Source organism: Emydura macquarii, unplaced genomic scaffold, assembly GCF_026122565.2.
Source record: "Emydura macquarii macquarii isolate MOO-44397 ecotype Brisbane River unplaced genomic scaffold, CSIRO-AGI_Emac_v2 contig_1947, whole genome shotgun sequence".
NCBI lineage: Eukaryota > Metazoa > Chordata > Testudines > Chelidae > Emydura > Emydura macquarii.
The window spans coordinates 410,738-422,971 of record NW_027132084.1 but is presented as its reverse complement, the minus strand read 5'-3'; the positions used below and the strand labels follow the sequence as shown (position 1 = coordinate 422,971).

Here is a 12,234-nt window from a genome sequence, read left to right as displayed (position 1 = left end):
GTGGGCTTGATAGAACTGTCATTAAGTGGATACATAATTGGTTAAACAACTGGTAACAGAGTAATTATTAATGGAATGATGTCAGATTGGAAGGAGATGTGAAGTGGGGTTCCAAAGGGGTTTGTTCAGTGTCCCATGTTATTTAACATATTTATTAATGACCTGGACATAGGAATAGAGAGCATACTGGTCAAATTTGCAGATAACACAGAGCTAGGGAGGATTGCAAACTCTGTGGAGGACAGAGCTAACATTCAACGGGATCTTGATAAATTGGAGAACTGGGCTGTGGACAACAAAATTAAATTCAACAAAGGCAAATGTGAGGTGCTATACTTAGGGAAGAAAACCCAAATGCACAAATACAGAATGGCGAATAACTAGCTTGGCAGCAGCACTGTCGAGAAGGTTCTGTGAGTTGTGGTGTATCACAGCTTCAACATGAATCGTCAATGTGATGCTATTGCAAAAAGAGCATATGCAGATTTGGGTTGCTTTAACAATGGCATAGCGTGCAATTAACAAGAGATAATAGTACCACTCTATTCAGTGCTGGTTAGGCCTCAGCTGGAGTACTGTGTCCAGTTTTGGTCACTTCTATATTGAAAGCATGTAGAGAAACTGGAAAGGTTCTAAATGTAAGCAACAAAAATGATGGAATTAAGCCATATGAGCAAAGGCTGTAGGAACTGGGTATGTTTAGTTTGGAAAAGAGGAAATTAAATGGGAACATGATAACCGTCTTCAAATACTTGAAAGGCTGCCATAAAAAAGAGAGAGAAATTGTTCTCTCTTGCCACAGAAGGCAAGAGAAGAGGCAATGGGTTCAAACTACATCATAGCAGACTTAGAGTAAATTGCAGGAAAAGTTTCCTAACTGTAAGAACAGTAGGACAATGGAATCTCCTTTACTGGAGGTTTTCAAAAACAGGCTGGATAGCCATCTGTCTTGGATGGTATTGACACAATAAATCTTGCATCGTGACGGGGGGGTTAGATTAGAATAGATGAGCTTTGTGGTCCCTTCTCATCCTATGGTTCTATGATTCTATGACACTTGCTAACATTTAAATGCTAATCTGTGTTGAGCTTCCTGGTAAATGCTTCTTTAGAACGAGGGCAATGAGTAATTTTTCTAATTCGTGGTTTAAAGTTACATCACCATTGTTTGAACTCCCAAGTCACCCCTAAAAAAATAATCCCTACATAAATGTATTCAAGTAAAATAGTTGACAGCAGTAAAGCAGTGAGCATGCTGTGACTATTGCTTACTGTACAAATATGATTGGTCAACTATTACCTTGTCCTCACACAATCTTTTTTTCTCACCTGTTGTTTCTTTGGTCATATGTATAGGTTCGAGTCCTGCAAAGTTAAACATCATGTATAAGCCTTTCATGATTGGGGCATTAGATTTTATTTTTTAAATTATAACACAGAGGGGAACTGAATCCTGATTAGGGCCACTAGGTACACTACTGCAGTACAAACAATAATATGAATAAAATAAACTTTTCAATGAGTTCAGAGCAAAAGAAGATGTCTGTGTTTACAAACCATAACACCTTTGTACTAAAAGGCAAATAAAATATTTTTTACCCTGAGTATAGTTAGTGGAAGACATATAATATTTACCTTCATCTAACAGTTGTCCAGATTTAGAGAGAATGTAGGTGAGATGTTCAATAATCTCACTTGAAATTTTAATGGATTGTTTGATATGTTCCTACAGTGGTCAGTTTGATCAGTTCAGAAGCAGTTGAGGCCTAGTTTAGATTTCAGTGACTGCCGAAATTTAAAATGCACCAAGATCAGTGTGACTGAAATTCAGAGTTGACTTTGGTCACATATGTTAGTACAACTGGAATGTAGCAAATAAACTAACTTCATATTTAGTAAAGTGCAAAACATTGATTATATTCATAACATAATCAGTACAGCATGGAGGGTGGCTTAGACAATATTTGTGTATGGCAGCTCTCTTTTCTGTGAGTTGGGTTGAATTACTGCCATGTGAGTCTCTGTTCTAATGACAGTTTGGTGTGCAAGATGAAGCCAGTGTGTCACCTCTTTGAAGAGTGCTCTGTTAGTTTTTTTTGGTTAAGGAATAAACTTGCATAAATTTGGGATTTTAGGTCTACTGTTGTTGGCTTGCTGGAGTCAATTATATATCATTCTTAAGTGTGTTTGTTACAGGAGATTCTTTTAAATTGTCTATTATGAACATTTCAGGCTCTTTTAATTCAGACTTGCAGTTTGGCTCTGGACAAATTATGGCATGTGATTACATATTTAAAACGTAATAGGAAACGGACCAAACTAGGTTTGGATTTTTTGTTTGAAGGGAGAAAAGTATATACATTGTTGAAGTTGTATGTACATAGTTCTTGTATGAAAGTGCTTTGTTGATTAAAAATAACTTCTGGCTCTGTCAAAAGAGAACTTGTAGGCTGTCATTCTGTAATGTGTTCTAGGTCATTTTTTTTATTTAACTTGTGTTAATATTTGACATTAAATAGCATATAACAGTTTTATACTTGATCCATAAATCACTGTTATGGGTTAGTGCTTACATTTCTCCATATTAGAAATTGTAGACTGTACTCTTGTTAAACTGTTGCAGTGTTTCTTGTCTAATATCTGTTGATAGCAGAGATTATTTTATTTCTGAAATGTTAAAAAAAAAAAAAAAAAAAACCAAGGAAAGACATTGAAGACTGTGATCTAAATTTAGACCAGTAACACAAAAAGCGAGGGGCATACTTCGTACTTCTTTTATGAGTGCTTATAATTACTGTTGTTTCTATCCTGGAAATGAACATTTGTGAATATTTCATGTGATGTTGATTTATTCAATATTTAAAGAATATGCATTTTATGATTTAAGAGGTTGTTCATGGTTGTAGGGTCACATTTGGCTCTCACATCTTGTCATGGTGCATACAGATATGATGCTACTGATAAGGCTAATATGCTGGATGTGACTACTATTACATCAATTTTCAGTTTCATCACTTCAAATACTGGATTTATAGCTGCCATAAAAATTAAAACATTGTTTCCAAGTACAGTCATTATTTACACAGTTATAATTTTATTAGTTTATCTTAAAAATATTTTTTCTATCTTGTGTAAGTTTTGCATTAACCTGTTCATAGATCTTTTGTTTGTTGCAGATAAGTTGTTGTTTTTTAAAGAGTTTTAAAAAATTATTTATTGAATGTTACTTAAGGTATTTGTAAGTGGAATGACAGAACATGATTATTAATTTTTCCATTATTGTACTTTTTCCAAAACTACTTGTGTAACTTTTTCCCTATAAGGAAAAATCCAACCAGCTGATTGATTGGCTGTATCTTTTGACAATTGCTAGGTAACATGGAAGAGTTTTCTCCTGTGCAATAGCTCTTGTGTGTGGTGCATACTGTATGATGTAGTAAGAAGAGCTATTTGTTCAAGCGTTCTGTATATTCCAATTCCTAGGTGCACTGATGGTGAAACCTGAATAGCGGTGTCCATTGACGTGCATGTGAGCCTCTTTCTGTGCCCCTCCCCAGTCCTCTAAGTGGTTGGCATGTGCAGATAGCTAAGACTGTATTTGACGTATCTTTCTCCACACATGCTCCTTCATACATGAACAAAGCAATTGTGTGTTCTTGTGAACATATAGGAAATTCCATATCCTTTGTATGCTACTGTAGATGCATTTATTAATAGGCAGTAGATGGTGTCTGTTAGAAATTATTAAATGTTAACTATGTAACTTTCACTGGGGAATATTATTCCATTTTGATCGAAGTGTCTAAAGTATTTTTGGCAAGGTTCAGTTATCCAAGTATCTATGTTGTTCTTTGAGTAGTGTCCCTGTGGGTGCTCCACTCCGGGTGTTGGCATGTCCTTGCCTCCTCAATCAGAGATTTTGCCAGCAGTGCCCATCCGGTTGCGCATGCACTGTCCCCATCTCGTAGTGCTGTTGGAGCCCTTTTCTCAGCATGTGATATCTGGGCCCCTCAGTTCCTTCTCAATCATCCGCGGTCCACGGTGGAGTTCCCAGCAGTTTTTCACAGCCTGATAGAAATCTTCAATGTCTTTTTTCCCTCCCGTAAAGTTAGTCAGTTTTACCCATAGTTTAGTTGATCTTGCCTTAAACCTTCCCCATTTAAAAAAACAAAAGTTATAGATAAGATTATGCCGGGTTCTCCCAGCTTCAAATGCTGTACCTCACGCAGGAACGCTATGCCAGCTTTGGACGGACCCTTGGAGTGCATCAGATGCCTCAGTGAAGGGCATATTGCCCAGAAATGTGTCCATTGGAAGAACCTAAAAGCCAGAGCCAGGCATGACAGGGACCTCTGCCTGAAGTTAATACTCAGGGGAGCGGTCTCTAAGACCTGCCTGAGACCCTGGGCAGGGTAACAGCTCCTCACATGAAAACACCAGAAAAAGGCACTCTACGCCACTGACAATGGAGCATGCCAAGAAAAGGAGGTCACCAGAAAAGGATAAAGGATTCAATACCAAAGCGGCTTTAGGTTCCTCAGGTACATTGACCTCCATGACAAGGAGAGACTCTCACTGCTCCTCTAAAGAGTTGAGAGACAAAACTAAATGACCCTGTGCTGACACAGCACTGTCAAAAGTAATGGTCTGTACAACGGGGGTAACTGCCACAACATCGGCACTGACGTGGACCTCGGCGCCGATAAGCGGCACAGCACCAACACACGCCGACCAGACTACATTGGCACCGGCGAAACCCACGGTACTGACGGCGCTGATACAGCCTGAGCACCTGACGGCACTGAGGACACCCACGGCACCAACAGTGCCGATGGATATGTCCACACAGGAAAATGTTATGGAGCACACTTTGGCGCAGTCATTGATGACAGAGCCAACAACACCGGCTCCATGAAAACATGTTCAAAAGAGGAAACATCATGAGAATGAGGAGGAATTTGTAACATCCTCCCCGCTATCACCTCTCTACGGGACTGACTCCTCTTCAGTGCAGTTCACTCACAAGCAGCCCATGTCTCCCATCCTCTTCTCCAGTGATAAGGGGTATGATGGTGAACAGGCTACCTTTTCTTCCCAACAATCATCACGTAGAAGCCACCCATCCAGACATTGGCCACATCACAGACAACCAACATATCCATGGTTTTGTGCCTCCATGGTTTGCTCTACCATATCGTATGCACTAGCCTGGCTGGGACACCTGGTCTACTTACTCTCCATTGCGCAGTAGCCTGTCAACCTCCTATAGATGCAGAGAAAGATCACCTATTAGACCTACTCAAACAGGACCCGAAACAACTGGTCCTGCTGACTAACAGGATATGAGTCTGAAGCAAGAAATACTTCCAACCACACACAACTCATCTTCCTCACCTGACGAGACCATAATTCTCCCACCCCTGAGGACTGCAGATGATTTTAAGCAGTTCCAGGAACTGTTTAAGAAGATGGCGGACAGTTTGGAGATCCCACTCCAGGAAGTGGCAGGGTCACAACAGAAATTGCTTAAAATATTTCAGACCTCACATTCTACCAAAATTGCCCTTCTGATGGATGATGCCTTTATGGAGCCAGCAAATAACATCTGGCAGACACCTGCCTCCATCCCCCCCACTTGTAAAAGATCTGACAAAAAGTATTATGTCCCTGCCAAAGATACTGAGTTCCTCTTCACCCATCCCTAGTTATAGAAGCTGCTAACCAGAGGAACAAGCAACAAAATCGTAAGTCGACACACATGACAAAGATGACAAAAGGCTGGATTTAATGGGCAGAGAAGTCTACACATCAGCTACTCTTCAGTTAAGAGTGGCAAACTATGCCATGTTACTATCAAATTACGATCACAAAAATTATTCCAATTGATCAAAGAGGGGCAATTGGTCGCAAGAACAGCATTGCAGGCTTCCCTCACATGGCTGACGCTGCGACTAGAACTGTGGCAACTGCTGTTGTCATGTGTAGGGCATCATGGTTTCCTTCTGCAGCCCTGCCTAAACAACGTCAGACAATGATCAAGGATCTTCCTTTTGATAAAGCAAAGCTTTTCGCAGAAAAAACAGATGAAGTCATGCATACCATGAAAGATTCCACGGCTACACTCCGCACCCTTGGAATCTACACACCTGCAACAAGAAGACGACCCTTCAGGTATCAGCCATATAATTCCAATATACCAATATTACTCACAAAACAGATGGTATGAACAATTACGCTCCCGACAAAGGCCACAGTGACGTTGACAGACTAACCAGCAGCCATCAACATCCCAGTCTGCCCCTCCAAAGCAACAATTTGAGGACTTGGTTGAGTGTCTGTACGACCTACCCTACCTTCCGCAGCCAGAGTCCATCTTGTTCAAACATCGACTACGGCCCTTTTACCAACACTGGGCAAACATAACATCAGACAAATGGATACCAGAAATTATCCAATTTGGATACACTATCTCCTTTATCTCCATACCTACAACCCAAACTCCTTCCCCGTCCCTCTTCAGGGACCCATCTCATGAACAACTATTACTACAGGAGGTCGATCATTTACTCCAAATAGGTGACATAGAGCATGTTCCCTCCCAACACAGAGGAAAAGGCTTTTATTCTAATTACTTTCTCACCAAAAAGAAGACCAGAGGTTGAAGAGCCATTTTGGATTTAAGAAAACAACAAATTCTTAGATACAAAAATTCAGGATGGTTACTCTGGTTACCATATTGCCAAAGCTGGAACAGGGGGACTGGTTTGCAGCCCTTGACCTTCAGGACACATATTTTCACGTTGCTATTCATCTGTCCCACAGAAAATTCCTAAGATTCACACTGCCCAACAACCACTATCAATACATGGCGCTACCCTTTGGCCTTTGCACTGCTCCGCTCCAAGAGTCTTCTCCAAGGTACTTGCTGTAGTAGCAGGTTTCCTTCGCAGACTAGGGGTCACCATATTCCTCTGTCTCAGTGATTGTCTAATAAGAGCACGCACCTATATGGAGGCTGTTCATGCAGATCACAGTACGGGGACATTATTTCACACACTAGGGCTTATGATAAATGGCAAAAAATCCACCCTACAGCCTGTGCAACAACTGGAGTTTATAGGCACGCACCTGGATTCCCTCACTACTAGGGCGTTCCTACCAAAGACCAGATTTCAGACCATTGTGAATCTGGAATCCATAATACAAATCAGCCCAACTCTGATATAGTATGAAGGGGTTGAAAGCAGCTCCATAGATGAATTGGGCGTGATAAACAATGAGGTGAGATTATACCTTTGTTATCCCAAAATTTGGACCCAAGAGATCCTATAATGGCTTAGTTATATTAATGAACCTGTCATAAGCCTTATCTCTGTAAGTGGATAGCAGGAGGTGGCTTGCTGTAGGAGATTTGCAAGGGTTTACGAGAGGTTTCTCTTTTAGATTATTGGGAAACTCCCCAGAACTGACTGTCTGTTTACCCTTGGGAGGACATGGATACAGCCTTTCGCTCAAAGAATTGACCGCTAAACAGCAATTCTTAAAAATCAAAATAACATTTATTTTGAATGTGATAATCTGTTACAATGCATTGACTAGTTAAGAAAGAATACAATGTGACACAAAAAACCAGACAAACGCCAGTTGCATATTACAATATGCTGTTATTGTGTGTTAATAATTAGTGCAGTGTGGCACACAGCATAGTGAAAATACAGTGTTGCAAACACATAATACAGAGAGAAACAGACCCTTCATACATAGGTAGAAAGCCTTAACACAATGTTGTATTAGAATACCAAACCTATTACAATGTAACACACAGATCTTATACATATATATAAAGTAACATTACAGTTTTATACATTAAATAATATTGCTATGAAATAACATTCTATGAGTGTTTATCAGGCAATCATAGACTAGGTTGGGGTAAGAGGACACTCAGATGCAAGCATTCAGCTTTATTTGCAATCATACTCACACATTCCTTATCCATAATCGTTATACTTACTTTCCTTCTTCCTTATTAAATCCCTCTGACTCATCTCAGGTGGTCCTTCTGCTCTGTCACTCTGATGTTGCCACTACTGCTGCTGTTGGCTCCGTGTGCTGCTGCTGCTGCTGTCATCCTCTCCTTCTCTTCTGGCCATCAAAACCACCCACTGTGTGGCTAAATGCTGTCTCTGGTGCTGATCTTCTTACATCTAACTCTCTTCTTATCCAGGCTGTCATGGAGAGATCTAGACAACAGCATCCTAAATCCACTTCTCCTGTTAAGGCTCTAGAGTTGTTGGGAAGAAAGGTCTTCACACCTACTAGCCTTCAGTTTCATGTAGCAAACTATCAAGTACTGTTGGCAAAGTATGACTATCTGAACTGTTCTAAATTCATGTACTTCATAGACAAACTATCATAGCAAGACAGAGCTCACTTCCAGGCTGTGATTGAAGAGGGTAAGCTGGTGCCCAGAACTGCACTTCAATCAACAGTTGATGCAACAGGCACATCATATGAGTCAATAACAATGGCCATTGTGATGTAGTCATGACTCACAGCGCATGCTTGCTTGGGATTTCCCAGGGAAGTCCAAAACACCATGGAGGATTTGCCCTTTGAAGCCCACTGTGTCAGTAAAAAGAAGAATGAATCCTTATTTATTTTATGGATTTCAGGGCCACTCTTGACACCCTGGGAATATATTTGCCTGCCCCCAGAAGGAAACACCACAGGCAGCCTTAAAAATATAGACTGGCAACTCAACAGTTTTATCATCAGTGATCTTATGACCTTCCTCTCATTTCCCTGCACCTCCCACATCTACAGCAAAAATATTTTTGATGAGAGTTGCAACCAATTTAATGATACCCCAACTACCCGATTCCCACATATCCTTTGAGTGTCATTTAGTGCACTGTTTCCACAACTGGAGTGCCACAATAATGGACAAGTGAGTATTAGATATTATCCAATCCAGCTATGTGATTGAGTTTCCCTCTCTACTTCCTCCAAAACCCCCATCCCTGTCCCTCTTCAGAGATCATTCTCATGAGGGGATTCTCAGGCAGGAAGTGGAATCCCTCCTCCAGCAAGGAGCAGTAGAGCAGCAGGTACTTCATCAACAACAAGGAAAAGGTTGTTACTCTATGTGCTAGGTTACTCTTAGTACCCAAAAAGAAAGGGGGATGGAGACCTATCCTTGATCTCTGCAATCTCAACCGCTTTTGCAAGCAGAAATTTTGCATGGTCCCTCTGGCATCAATAATCCCTGGGAAAAGACATTTGGTTTACGTCTGTTGATATGAAGGACGCTTGCTTTCACGTGGCTATGCACCTCTCTCACAGACTTTTTCTCAGGTTCATAGTGGGTCCTGACAACTTCCAGTACAGGGCACTGCCATTCAGCCTTGCCACTGTCCCATGGTCTTTACCAAGGTCTTTTTGGTAATAGCTTATTTCAGATGGAACGGTTTCAATGGCTTCCTCGTCTCAATTATTGTCTTCTTATTGCCAGGAAGCCTATGAGTTGACCCGAATAATGCTTCAAGTATTTTCTTCCCTAGGAATCAATGTAAACTTGGGAAAGTCTATCCTCACTCTGATGCAAACTGTAGACTGTAGATTCAGTCATGGCGAGAGCTTATCTACCAAAGGACCGGCTTCTCACCATAAGGTACCTGATAGATGAGGATATGCACAAACCCTGAGCTCCAGTCAGAACTTGTCTTTCCCTCCTGGGGCACATGGTTTCATGCACTTCATGTTACCCCGTTTGCCAGACTCCACCTATCTTGTCTTCAGGCATGGCTCCAGTGTATTCACCAACCAAACACAGCATGAATACCATAGTAACAATTATTTCCAGAGTAATGTCTTCTCTAATGTGGTGGAAAGATGCCCATCAGATCGTTGTGGGCATCCTCTTCACACCCTCCTTGCCAGATAAGATGATCATTGAAGACTCCTCTCTCTCATGCTAGGGAACCCACATAAACAGCCATATGTCACAGGGCACTTGGACTTCCTGGGAGGCCAGGATTCATAACTGCAGAAAAACCTAGCAAGTTTCTTGGACTGCCTGAAGTCTGTTTATTGAAGTTTTTTTTTGTTTTTTTTGTTGAAGTATGGCAATTTTCAAGTCAGCTACAGAGTGTCTTGGGAGATTAAAGTGCTCTCCTACTGGCTTATCAATGTTACCATTTTTTATGTCTGATTTAGCAGAAACTGCAGAGCTGGAACTCGTATGCAAACTGGACACAATCAGACTCGGTCTGAACAGGGATTTGGAATGGTTATCTCATTACAAGAAGTAATTGTCACTGTTCACACATTCTCACCTTCTAATCAATGGTTGTGAATAGGCCTCATCTACCCTAACTGATTTGACTTTGATAGCACTTGCCCTCCCCATGTTTCTCACCCTTGGATGTATATATATACCTCCTATCTGTGGTTTCCACTTTATGCATCTGACGAAATGGGTTGCAGCCCATGAAAGCTTATGCCCGCAGAAATTTGTTGGTCTTTAAAGTGCTACAGGACTCTTGTTGTTTTTGTTGTATACAGACTAACATGGCTACCCCTCTGAATAAGAGGAAGTTACTTACCTTGTGGTAACTGGGGATTCTTTCAGATATGTGGTCCCTATCTGTATTCCATGATCCACTCTCCTTTCCTCCTTTGAATCTTTATTAGATTTGTGGTAGAGAAGGAACTGAAGAGGCATTTAGTCCGTTCCACCCTTTATGCTTTTGGCTGGAAACATAAGGAAGGCAATGGCAGTGTGCAGACCAATGGCCACTGCTCTCAAGAATTTTCCAACTCTGGGCACATGGAGCGGATGTGCACACCCACAGTTGAATACAGCTAGGGATCACACATCTTGAAGAACTTCCAGTTAACACACAGTCAGTAATTTCCTTTTCTACTACACATTAAATTTATATCTTTGCAATTTGGAAGAGAATATGAAATCAAATTTTAATTTTTAAAATATTTTACATATATATTTACAAACAAACAAACAAAGCTACACCCCACCATTATACTGGTGCTTTTTTCAAGTTAAAATTTGGGATGTTTTTTAGTCTGCAACTTTCACATAAACATCATTAAATTTCTTCTTTAGCATCTTTGGAGGACCCAAATATTATCGGGTTTTTAAGTCACTTTCAGGTTTTATTAAAAATGTAACAAATGATTTCCTGTTTATTTTATAGGAACTCATAAAGGTTGGGCTGCAGTGCAGATGCGTTTGCTTCATGAGTTAGTGTATGCTTCTAGAAGAATGGGGAATCCTGCTCTTTCTGTCCGACACCTGTCCTTCCTTCTCCAAACCATGCTGGATTTTCTCTCTGATCAAGGTAAGATTTTTTTAAAAGGTAAATTACTTATTGTGGGTCATAGTGAAGAGGTGATGTGATATTAATGCTTTGAAATGTACTTAAATTAACAGACATTATAGAGGTATCATCTTAAAAGGAATTGAGTGAAAACTTTTTGTCCTAGCCACACAGAAGAAAGACAAGATGCAATGTGTCTGTTTTTAATTAGGTTGTAACTTTATACGTTTAACGTATATGGGAATGCCCAGTAATAAATTGTGTAGTGCAAATCATCATTTTTCCTTGATTGTGTTCACCTATTTGGGAGGACTGCTGTGAGCTCTTTCTAGTCTGGTCCCAGTCCATTACTGAGACCCTGCTCTCCTCTCCTGTATTAGGGTTAAGGGGCAGACTGGAAAAAAAAGGGCTGTTGTCACCCCACTGCACTAAGCAAGAGGAGATTCAACCCCCCCTTTCTCAACTTCCTTATAGGATGCCTTCCCCTAAATTCATTTCCAACTCCTGTTAATCAGGGAACCATGTCTTCTCTTTAACAATTATCTGTACTGGACACCTGCCCCAAGAAGGCATCAGTAATTAGTTTTGCTGCAGCTTCTCCACCCCCATTTGAATTCCTGGATAGCTAACAGTTCTCTTCCTAATGTCAGCCAAGAATATATCTGCTCTCCAGTTGAAGTGGTGTATCCCATCGTCCCTGGATAATCATCAGTGGTGGCATCCAAATACATACAAGGAGGCCCCTGTTGGGGAGGATAATTCAGTGGTATAAGCTAAATTCTTTGTATTTATCCCTTCCTTCAGGATCATGTGGAAGGAGTCACAGTTGATGACTAACTGTGCAGGCACAATATTGTGCATTTAGCCCACAGGTAGGGTGGCCAGTTTCCCC

At 40.8% G+C, this 12,234-nt stretch overlaps 1 protein-coding gene across 3 annotated transcripts in view; it reads left to right on the top strand.

Moving 5' to 3' along the window:
• TRAPPC9 (trafficking protein particle complex subunit 9) overlaps positions 1 to 12,234 on the top strand; it is a 420,270-nt gene that overhangs the window by 44,538 nt on the left and 363,498 nt on the right. For all 3 annotated transcript variants that reach the window (XM_067558312.1, XM_067558311.1, XM_067558313.1), the window contains exon 9: positions 11,220 to 11,363. In XM_067558312.1, coding sequence (XP_067414413.1) covers positions 11,220 to 11,363 — 144 coding nt within the window. The remainder of the gene's footprint in view (positions 1 to 11,219; positions 11,364 to 12,234) is intronic.